Source organism: Triplophysa dalaica, chromosome 19, assembly GCF_015846415.1.
Source record: "Triplophysa dalaica isolate WHDGS20190420 chromosome 19, ASM1584641v1, whole genome shotgun sequence".
Lineage (NCBI taxonomy): Eukaryota > Metazoa > Chordata > Actinopteri > Cypriniformes > Nemacheilidae > Triplophysa > Triplophysa dalaica.
In genome coordinates, this window is record NC_079560.1 from 13785056 (window position 1) to 13796213 (window position 11158).

General features: G+C 35.7%; 2 protein-coding genes across 2 annotated transcripts; both read left to right on the forward strand.

Moving 5' to 3' along the window:
- The first annotated feature begins 3080 nt into the window (after window positions 1-3080).
- Window positions 3081-6159, forward strand: LOC130407617 (glucose-dependent insulinotropic receptor). The gene is made up of 2 exons (XM_056730685.1): window positions 3081-5742; window positions 6064-6159. The coding sequence occupies exon 1, from the start codon at window positions 3776-3778 to the stop codon at window positions 4883-4885; it is 1110 nt and encodes a 369-aa protein (XP_056586663.1). The 5' UTR covers window positions 3081-3775; the 3' UTR covers window positions 4886-5742; window positions 6064-6159.
- On the forward strand, window positions 6140-9120 carry rbmx2 (RNA binding motif protein X-linked 2). Its single transcript, XM_056730686.1, has 6 exons — window positions 6140-6189; window positions 6761-6876; window positions 7620-7671; window positions 7796-7925; window positions 8030-8216; window positions 8521-9120. Exons 1-6 carry the CDS (start codon window positions 6185-6187, stop codon window positions 9009-9011), a joined length of 981 nt encoding a protein of 326 aa, XP_056586664.1. The 5' UTR covers window positions 6140-6184; the 3' UTR covers window positions 9012-9120.
- Window positions 9121-11158: the final 2038 nt, after the last annotated feature.

Below are 11158 nucleotides of genomic sequence, written 5' to 3' on the forward strand. Positions count from 1 at the left end.
AGAAATCGTGCTAACTATAAAAGTATGGTCTCTATAGTTTAACTACAAGTACCATGTGACACTATGGTAAGAGAAAGATTATAGAAGAGAAAGCCCGACCTGTAATATTTAATTAACAAATTGTAAAAATATATCGATAGTTTTAAATATTTGAATAGGGTTGAGCCTTCATATAAACTATATTTTATTTGGATTTTTTATATTTCATGTTCCGACAGCCGCAGTAAATAAATATAAAAAGTAGATGTACAATGTAAGAATGTAAGATATGTACACAATATTTAGTAAATTTATTTAATTTGTACACATTTTGAATCACAATATATATGATAAAAAAGTCCTTTATAGCACTCTTATCCCCATACACAGGATCAATGTAAATTAAATACAGAAGAAAAAATACTGTTAATTCAAATACTTTTCACAAACTGAAATGTGAACTCGTTTTGTTTGGTTAGTTTTTACTATTCCTTTCTCTTGTATAGCAATTAACCTTCAGAATTATAAAAGGCCATTTCATCGTTTTTTATGTAATTAATTAAACAACATATTATGACTTTCTGGTTTTCAGTGGAGGTTTTTCAGTCATACTTTTCAATACCAAATAATCTTAATCACATTTAGTACAAAGGAGAGTAAAACTCTTTTTTATTTGTAACAATGCCTCTTTGTTCAACCAAATAAAAACTTGTTATTCTTATGGTGTATGTTGGTAACTTTATACTGTTATATAGATCATTGGTTCGGCTTTCATATGGAACTGCATGTTGCATTTTCCTCCCCTGCATGAGACTATTTTCTCACAAAGACATTTGATCATCATCATCATTTGCAGGGAACACTTTGACCTGAAAAGAGATCAAATAAAAATAATATTACCTAACACAAATCAAATGGTGTAACATCTAATATGGTTTTATATAATGTATCCATATACGTAAAACATACAAACAAGCATTTTTTTCTTGTATTTTTTATAGTTCTCACACTCTTATGTATAGTTTTATGTTTTTAATACTGATCTGTCTCTTCATAACTCTGCAGATGATTGTTGTATTTTCACCTTCCCTTTTCAAGGCAGTCTCACAAAGTGGTGCGTGTGAACCTCATCACACGCTGGTACAGCTGCTGAACAACTGACGTCACATTCCTGTAACGTAAAAGAGATGTTGGCTTCCAAAAATGCATGCCTTTATGAGTTTCTACATTTCAAGTCAATCAAGTTACTTACACAATGGATTGACTACTTTGTTGTTCATTATTGTTCCTTAGATTTTTTCTTTAAAAACATTTAATGCTTAAATCTGGCATATGCCTCCCTACACAAAAAAAAGGAAAATGCTGCAATGAATTAAAATGTTGGATTAAAATAAAAAAACATACATCAGTTGCACATACTGTATTAAAGTTATGTTTAGTCAACATACATAAAAAGCAGCGGAAAATAATATATATTGAATTTTGACCAAATCAAACCACAGGAGTGACAGAGTCATCCAACAACAATGTGAAATAATAACAGCATGACAAGGCATAAAAACTATCCAGGCACATATATTTTTTTAAGTTATCCTAAATACACGTGCAAATATTAATGTTAGTGAATATGAAGTTGTTTTCTTTGCAGTATTTGAGGACTGAAACAATATTTTGACCTGTTTCTCTGGATTTTATCTTCTGCAAATAAATGCAAGTAAAAACATTTTTTCAGAAAAACTGAAAATAATTTTGAAATCATTTTTCTGCAGCTCCATATGTATAAGTTGCAAAACCTATGTTTGTAAAATGAACGCGAATTTTATATGTAGAAGGTTTTGATTAAAGTTATTATTATACAATTATTCTGAACATATCATTTTATATTCAAATATTTTTTGGTAATTTTACTTAAAACATTCATTTTATAAGTTAACAAAACAACATGTTTAAAAAAAGAACATAAGGAAATACACCAAAATGAAAACTTACCGGCCACCATGTGAGGCACTGTTATTTCTGTCTGGATGAAGGCAGAAGAGTGATGTAATGCAATACACACAGCACAACAGCATAGAAAGTAGTCTCCTTTTTAAAGACATCTTCTGTCCAGTCCTCTTAACAATCTGAGCTCAGATTCTTAAAACGTCCTTCTTTAGCCTGCACAAGGTAAAGATGGGCAGAGACGTGTTGAGGGATTGGCACACTTCACCACAAACACCACCCAAGAGCCTATGTGGGTATAGTGTAACAGAAGGGCAAAACAACTGCTGCCCAAAAGCTGCTTTGTATAGCAGTGAACAGTCTAGTAAAGGGATGAATAACATTGACACATTGTTGACTGGTGGGTGTCACGCTTTATTATGTAGCAGCGACATAAAAAGATCTTTCCTTCGGTCTGGGTGGAGGTTACTAAAAGAGGCGGCTGTATCATTGCGGTTAAAGGTAAAGTATAATTTTTTCTTTTTTTTTGCCAGCATAATGTACAGAGGTCACTATGCAAACATTTATATTGGTTCAACCGTATGTCATTCCATTCCTGAATGGTTTTCTGTCTTCTGCAGCACACAAAATAATATATTTTGAAGAATGTTTGTAACTTAACAACACTGGCCCTCATTTACTTCCTTTGTTTGGACACAAAACGATTTCTCAAACATTCCGGACATTTCTCAAAATATCTTCTTTGTGTTCTACAGAATAAAGAGCTATATAGTTTTAAAAATAAAATATATATAGTTTTTAACCTCATAAGGGGGAATAAAGAATGAAAGAATTTCTTTTAGGTAAACTTCCCTTCAACCAATGGGGTAGGGGGGGATTTTGCGTGACCAACAAGTGTGAGATGGGTTCATTATATTTCACACTTTCCCTTCAAAGTCAAAATAGGTGCTTCATACAACATATGAAATAAAAAACAAACATATTAGCTGCTATATTCATTTAAGAGGTTTATATTTTATTGTAAATATTAACTCACCCACGAACACGTTTTTATACTTATGGGTAATCACATGATGCTGCAGTCCGCCCACCTTATCAACCCAACCCACTCTCTCTCTTTTTTTATCTCAGTTTCTCTTCCTCTGTATAGTTTGTTCAAAGTTAGTGATCGATAGTTGAATACCACTGATGAACTGTGGAGAGAAGCTATTACAGCCAACAAAATGGACATAACAGCACTTTAGCTCTTTTTTTATTTCTAACTTGGCTTTGTCTTCAGACTAATGCAATCGAGTCAACACAGGAAGATGTCTTGAGAAACACAGAAAACAAGAATGACAACTTTTTTTCTTCTGGACTTTTTTCTTCAGCTAACTCAATTTTTCGGATATTCACGATAAGAATGGTTTTCTTTCATCTGCTTCTTATCACTGTTTCAAACAAAGAACTGTATTAATGCTCAAACAGCTACAGCCTCAAGTTCTTTTGAGGAATTCCTTAAATGAAAGCTTCAGAATGATGATTTACATCATATGATCAGCGTCGTCTTTGCTTTTCGGTAAAGTTTATCGGGTGCTCACAGACGTTCTCCTTCTGTAGGAAATTTGCTCTTGAGATGCATTGATGGAACTTGGAAGACAGCCAGACAGAACAAGGGTCGGATAAAAGAAAGCAGGGCAGCAAAACGGAGACAACATTTTACTTTACCCTATGGGAGCAAACAAAAATCTCCGGCCCATTTCCTCTTCTTTAAACCATCAGTATCTTCATCTGTTTAAAATCATATTCGTAACTTTAAAATGACTTGAGAGTAATGTAACTTTGTTGTGAATCACAGTAAAGTACATGTGTTGCAATGATGAAGCTTTTCAACGTGACTCGAGAGACTTCCGTGGAAAATATGAGAGAGAACTACAGAGCGACACCAGCGAGTCTAATGCTTACAACCCCGGCCATGACTGAAAATGTTTTTTTGTCCATGGGCTATATTCTTAGCGTGGGATCTGTTTTGATCATCTCCACCAACCTTCTAGTAGCCATTGCTCTGGGCCTGCTCATCCACAAGAAGAGCTGCCAGAGCTGGTGCTTTGTCCTATATCTAGCCATTGCTGACATCCTTGTGGGCTTGGCTATCACTGGCCTTGCCGCTGATGCTCTTGAAGGCCGCACGGCCTCCATGCATAAAGGCAAGTGTTTGTTACGCATGTGCTTCATCATTGCACCTTCCACTGCCTCGATCCTCACCTTGTTCTGTATCTCGCTGGACCGCTATGTGGCCATAAAGATGCCACTGCGATATTCGCAGCTAATGAGCAAGAAGATGGTCGTCGGGGCTTTGGTGCCCCTGTGGATGATCTCGGTCACTGTGGGATTCTTGCCTTACATTGTGAAACCAATGCAACGAAAAGACTATGACAGTGTTTGCACGTTCTTCTCAGTCATCGAGCCCCAGGGCATCAGTGTGATCTTCTGCTTGTTTTTCTTCCCTCTACTCTGTGTTTTCATTTATTTCTACATGGACATCTTGAAAATCGCCTGCGGGCATCAGCAGCGCATCTGCAGCAGGCAGGCGGGTTTGAGGTTTCTGCCGCCCAGCCGTTACTGGGGTCACGTAAAAGCCCTGCGGACTGTTGCCTTGCTGGTTGGCTGCTTCACACTCTGCTGGTGCCCTTTCTTTGTGGTCAGTGTTGTGCAGGTTTCATGTCCTAAATGTACACTTTATCACTTTTTGGAGAACCAGCTCTGGCTGCTGGGACTCTCAAACTCCCTTATCAATCCGCTCGTCTATGCCTGCTGGCAGCGGGAGGTGAGGAATCAGATTTGTGGGATCTTCACTAAAGTCAGAATGTGTTGCACGACACGCTCGGAAATGGCAGAGAGATGCCACATAGTCCATATAACCACCAGTCAGACACAATTTCATGGCAAGACGCTGCCCATCGAGTTAAAATACACAATTCCTTAAACATCCGGAAAAACATTCCCAATAGGGTAGAGCTCATTGGAAACTGTATGAGGTCTTTTATGTCCCTTAATGGATTTGGAGCCCTGAGTATCTTCACATGAAATAGAGCAGATGGCTCTGTTTGTTCTTCTTTCTCCCTGCACTCAACACATTCAAAATAACCAAAGCACTTAGCCTAGTTCTTGACCTATTTGGATATGTTTTTTTTCACTATCAGTCGTAAAATACAAACTGCATTAGATAAAACTCATATATACGTCAATGTGCATTATCCAATATGTGCTTAAAGATTTTATCTGTATATCAACAGTAAGTCATAGGTCTCATATAATAATAACAACATGCAACTCTTTTCAACATGGTGGAACTTTTATGTATGAAAAGTAATTGTTTTTTAAATATTTTATTATTAATATTGTTTAGTATTGTAGATTGTTTTGTGTGATTATGCGCATTACAGGTTTCGGCGGCAACAATATAAACAATCGTTATGTGGCCCAAACTTAACTTCCGGTACACATCTGCAAAGAATCAATAACTGTTGAGTATTTTTTTTAATATAATAAATTATTATTATTATTATTAAGTTAATATTACTATAAATTAAAAAAAAGAACATCATACCACAGCCAAACACCATAACCAAACACAGACCGGAAATTAACTACGGGCCAGGCGCCTGCTCCCGTCTTTCCGACAGAAAGCGTAGACGTGTCTGCCATCTTGGAATGGTCCTCTGACGTCACTCAATGTTGACTAGAATGCGCTAACACTAAACTTCACAACCATGGTTATTAAACGAGAGGGATTTCAATTCCCGAGAAATGGGATAGCCTAACCTTAAGTTGCTGTCAAGTGTAAGTGTAGCATATATACTGTTTGAGTGTATACAACAATAAATATAATTTCATAATCATACACAGTCACATGGATTTTGAGCGTTAACGGATCGGCTCGCACCCCTATCCAATATGGCGGACGAACTTTGGGGCCCATAGAAACAGATGCTAAATCAGCATCTACTTTTTAATATGTATTTATATACATTTTTATTTGTGCCAATAAAACTTGAATCTAAATATCAAACATGTCTTAAATATGAATTATTATTGTGCTTAAATTGTAAAATCATTGTAAATTTGAAACAATCGTTTTAAATCATGTGTTTAAATTGTAAGCTCAAGGTTACCGCTAAGGTTTTCTATACAAAAACTACAAATCCCACAATCGCCTTGTTCAAACCGGAAGAGTACCAGCGGAAACAAGTCGGTCGGCGTGACTGACTACGGACTACTCACAATGAAGTAAGTATTGCTTTGAATGTTTACACTTCATTAACAAAACACCCCAATATTTGCTGTCATTAATTTTGAGGATAAATATTTCTGAGATGCAGAGATACAAGGTATCTTATTATTGGTAACGTTAAAGGGTCTGACGGTGAAGTAAACTAGCATCGGTTTAGCAATGGGAAGCTAACCATCCCTGTAGTACAGTTAAGTAAAACAGACAGTGAATTTAAACAAAGGTTAAACAGTAAGTTTATAAAGCACCAACAAATACCAAAAAAATAGCATAATACAAAGTGCTTTGTTTCTTTTTTGGTCACACAGAGTAAATCATTCATTATTAACATACTAGAATAAAATGAACTGTAGAAAGTTTAGAATTCATGATGTCTGTCTAAAATGCACCTACATTAAAAATGTGAGTTAACACAGTTAACCTGTTGTTCTACTTCTAGTTATACACATGATGTTATATTAAATTAAGTTGTTGAATTTGTTATGACATATTATTTTGAAAACAAAGTTACTCTGGAAAACAAATACCCTTAATCCACCGAAACTGAATTTGTGACTCTGCTCAACACAGTCCTCTCACCAAAGTGAAGCTGATCAATGAACTGAATGAAAGAGAAGCTGATTTAGGAATCAAAGAGGCTGTGTCCTGGCATTCGGTGTATAAGGACAGCGCCTGGATCTTTATCGGTGAGTGGCCGGATTGCATTCACCAACTTTAACATTTGGATCGATGTTTTTAAGTGCTCATCCAAAAAACAGAACTTAAGAGCATAATCACACAAGTTCAAGATGCTTTTATAGGCTTCCATATAAATGGATAGTTCACACAAAAACTAAAACTCAGTAAACATACTCACCATGTTTTTGCAGAACCAAAAAGAAGATTTTTTTAAGAATGTAACCCAAACAACTCTGAGACCCATTGACTGAGACATTTCTCAAAATATCTCCTTTTGTCATACAGAAGATAAAAGAAAGAAAGTCATACAGGTTTTAACTAAAATGAGAATAAATGATGAAACAATATTTTGGGCTGAACTGTCCCTATAAAACCCAAATAGAGGTTTCATACTGCCAGATGGTGGCAGCAGTCAACTATTTCACTACCCACAATGCACATGATGCAATGCAATGATCAAAGTATTTCTCTAGGCGTCCTCAAGTGGGTCACGATGTTCAACAATGATTTGACCTTTTGTCATTTTTAGTTGTTTGTTTATAGCTGTTTATAAGTGTTTTTGGTCTCCTTACCTTTTAGCTTACAATCAGCTCAGATGTTTTTTCAAATGTTAGGACAAACCTAAAACAATTTCATGATATACAGAATCATTTAATATGATTTCTGTAAAAACAGAAACACAGAGCCATTTAGTACTGTAAACCTGGCAAGTCGCATTACATATTTAACATGCAAATACGGTCACTTGTAGGTGGATTCCCATACGAGCTGACAGAAGGAGACATCATCTGTGTATTCTCTCAGTAAGTCCTCCTTTAACCCACTTTTTCTTTCTGTATTTTAAAAGTGCACGTTTTTCTTGCCAAAGATGTCAGCATTCTTTTCTTTTCTCCCAGTGTAGCTTTAATCCTACTTTGTGAATCTCAGGTATGGGGAGATTGCCAACATCAACCTAGTCCGAGATAAGAAGACGGGCAAATCCAAAGGATTTTGCTTCCTGTGCTATGAAGATCAAAGGAGCACCATTCTGGCTGTGGATAACTTCAATGGAATCAAGGTAAGGAGCTTTTTCATCTCTTAGTATATTGTGTGATCACTAATAAAATCCATTATTAATCTGAATAGGTCAAATGTTGTTACTTTTTTTGGTGTCCTTCATAGATAAAAGGCCGGACCATACGTGTAGACCACGTTAAAAATTATCGACCACCTAAAGACACAGATGACATTGATGATATCACAAAACAATTGAGAGAGGAGGGCTGCGCTCCTAAAGTACCTCTACCACCTTCTTCTGAGTCCGAGTCTGAGGAAGAACACGCCGTACCTGTGAAAAAGCCCAAAAAAGGTAAAATAGGTTTTATCTTTTCATTATTACATTTTGTATGTATTTAAAATGTTTCCTTTCAATGTTTTTGCTGGTGTCACACGGATAGAAAGACCACCATATTTGGATTTTTCCCTCGTGGATGATTATATGTTTATGTTTATTATATGTAATCGTTTGTGTGACATAACCAAGATGTTCAAAACAGGTCATTTTTGCAGCTCAGTCTCAGTAATGTTCTTTTTGGACTGAAAAGTTAAATCAAAATTGAATGAATTGGATCGTATTCCACTTACTGTAATGGAAAACCTGTTTACTACTTCAGATAAAAAAGAAAAGAAGAAGAAAAAGAAGGAGAAGAAAGAGAAGAAAAAGGCACTTAAGGAGGAGAGACACGAACCACGCACTGAAACATCTTCACCTCCCAGAGTTAAGAAGGAGAGGGAGGATTCGGCGTATGAGAAGTACGTCGTAAGAGGCCCGAATGAGCATAGGAGGGACAGACCCGGACAAGACAGATCGACGGAGGTGGAGAGATTCAGAGAGAGACAAGGTGATGACAGGAGAAGTGAAAGAGACAGACAGACGGGTGAGAGAGACTGGGACAGACAGATGAGCGAGAGAGACTGGGGTAGACAGACGGACAGAAACAGAGAGGGGAAAAGACATGAAGACACACAACAGCGCGACAACAGGGATCGAGGAAGAGGCAGTGATAGAGAGAGAGAACGATATGGAGATAGGGAGAAAGAGCGAGACAGGGAAAGAGAGAGAGACAGGGATAGAGACAGAGGGTTTGCCAAACAGAGATCATAGTTGGGAAAAAGAGAAAAGACTAAACTAAAAAGATTTTTTGCACCCTCGGGTTTATTGGAGATTACTGTTTTTATGTACTTGTAAATAAATGTTAATTGTGTTTTTATAACATGGAATCTGGAATTCTTTCATTCTAATCTATAATATATGATATTTTATGCAAAAAAAATGTTTTACGTTGTAAAGGGCTACTAAACTCAAATTTTAAGCTAACCTCCGCTTCACATTTCTCTTCATTTTGTCAGGTTATATTTGTTATAATGACCGGCTTACTGCATACTTTCTCTTACTAACTAACACGGAATAGACCCATTGCCAAATAAATAAACTTTATTTGAATTTAAATGGTACAAAGTCCAAGAAGTGAACACAAAAATCAAAATGATGCTATCAAAGTACACCAACTATAATAGAGCTCAGTAGTAAAACTATTCGACATTTTAAGTAAGGACAGACGTTTAGTAGAAAATGATTTTTTTTACATCAAACAGATAGGCACATAACCAAGAGCAATTTTCCAATGTGACCCTGGATCCCAAAACCAGTCTTAAGTAGCACGGGAACATTTGTAGTAAATGAGAAAAATACATTGTGTGGGTCAAAATGATCGATTTTTCTTTTATGCCAAAAATCATCGAGATATGAAGTAAAGATCATGTTCCAGGAAGATATTTTGTAAATTTCCTACCTTAAATATATTAAAACTTTATTTTTGGGAGTGGATGGGCAGCCAAAGTGTCCCTGATTAACAACTTCACAGGTAATTTTCTCAATATTTAAATTTTTTCGCACCCTCAGATTTGTGAGTTTTAAACGGTTGTATCTCAGTCAGACATTGTACTATTCTAACAACTCATACATCCATATACAGTTTATTTATTCAGCTTTCAGATTATATAAAAATCTCAATTACGAAAAATTGACCGATAAAACTGGTTTTGTTGTCCAGGGTCACATATATCAATAATCTCTTTAGCCACAACATATTGAATAAACAAGCAAAAGATGAAACAGAACTACATGGGTATACTCCGTATAAATAAACAGAATTCATTAGTCATAAACATTTAGCTGAACATTAAGGTAGAGACGACCAGAAAGTATGACTGATGCATGTTGAATTTGGAAAACTAGCATCTGTTGATTTCTAAAACTGCTTATAAAACCGTATCAAGAGATATTCTTGTTCTTTTTAAAACGATTGAGTTAGATAAAAAGGATCATATAGAAAACCTGCTATAGCCTTTAGTTGTTAACTTCATTGCCAATTAAATAACCCCCAATGGGCCAATCAGGAATCTTTTTCAGACATTACACAACCATGTCAATACTAAAGGTTAAAGGTCAACTTTTTGTTTGAAATGAATTTAACCTTACACCGTGATTCCTCTATTAAAAATACAGATAAAAATGTTCACATCAGTTCATAATGGGACATTACCTGCATCTAAAATATAAACAGCTTCCTTACGTCATCTGGTTTTAGGATGCAGCGGTCTTCTGTAAATATAAGCGGTCTTATTGATATTTAGACATTGTCATGTTCTTTTTTTTTTTACATGAAATCTTTGGATTTTAGTGTCTTGACCATCACAGTATTTACCGAAATAAACCAATAAGTTGTACAAATAAAAATACTTTTTTTTAAAAGTCCACTGTAAAATCATTGTTTAAAAATCTTCATCTACAACAGAAAATAAAAATATATTTTGCTAAGATATCCAAGTCTTGTACATTACAGTAAATGTTATTGCTATAGCTGTGGTTTCAGTGAATTTTTTTATTGTTCCACGTTTTCTAACATCCATATTTTACAAAAAAGTCTCTTATTACAGCAGTACTTTTCGTATAACAAAATATGAAAGAACTTGTGAATAATTTTCGGATTATAAATCATAATTACATCTCTCATCCATTAGGAAGTTATGCATGTTAATGGTCCAACATTGGGTGGCCACAGGAAATACTGGATGAGGCTCACCACTTAACTCTCACACACGTTAAGTATTCTACTCCTTGACAGGAAGTTGTTTATTCACAAGTTCATTAGGATGTGCTACACGATATTGATCCTGATGGCTTGATTGTGAGGCACTGCACACGGCTCTGGAGACCAGCTGCTCACTTCATTGACATGCATTTATTCA

Excerpts from the sequence above, each read along its gene's own strand:
- LOC130407617 (XM_056730685.1), top strand. The coding sequence starts at position 3,776 with ATGATGAAGCTTTTCAACGTGACTCGAGAGACTTCCGTGGAAAATATG.
- rbmx2 (XM_056730686.1), top strand. Across the intron at positions 6,877-7,619 it reads CAGCGCCTGGATCTTTATCG|GTGGATTCCCATACGAGCTG; the intron begins GTGAGTGGCCGG and ends GGTCACTTGTAG. Across the intron at positions 7,672-7,795 it reads ATCATCTGTGTATTCTCTCA|GTATGGGGAGATTGCCAACA; the intron begins GTAAGTCCTCCT and ends TGTGAATCTCAG.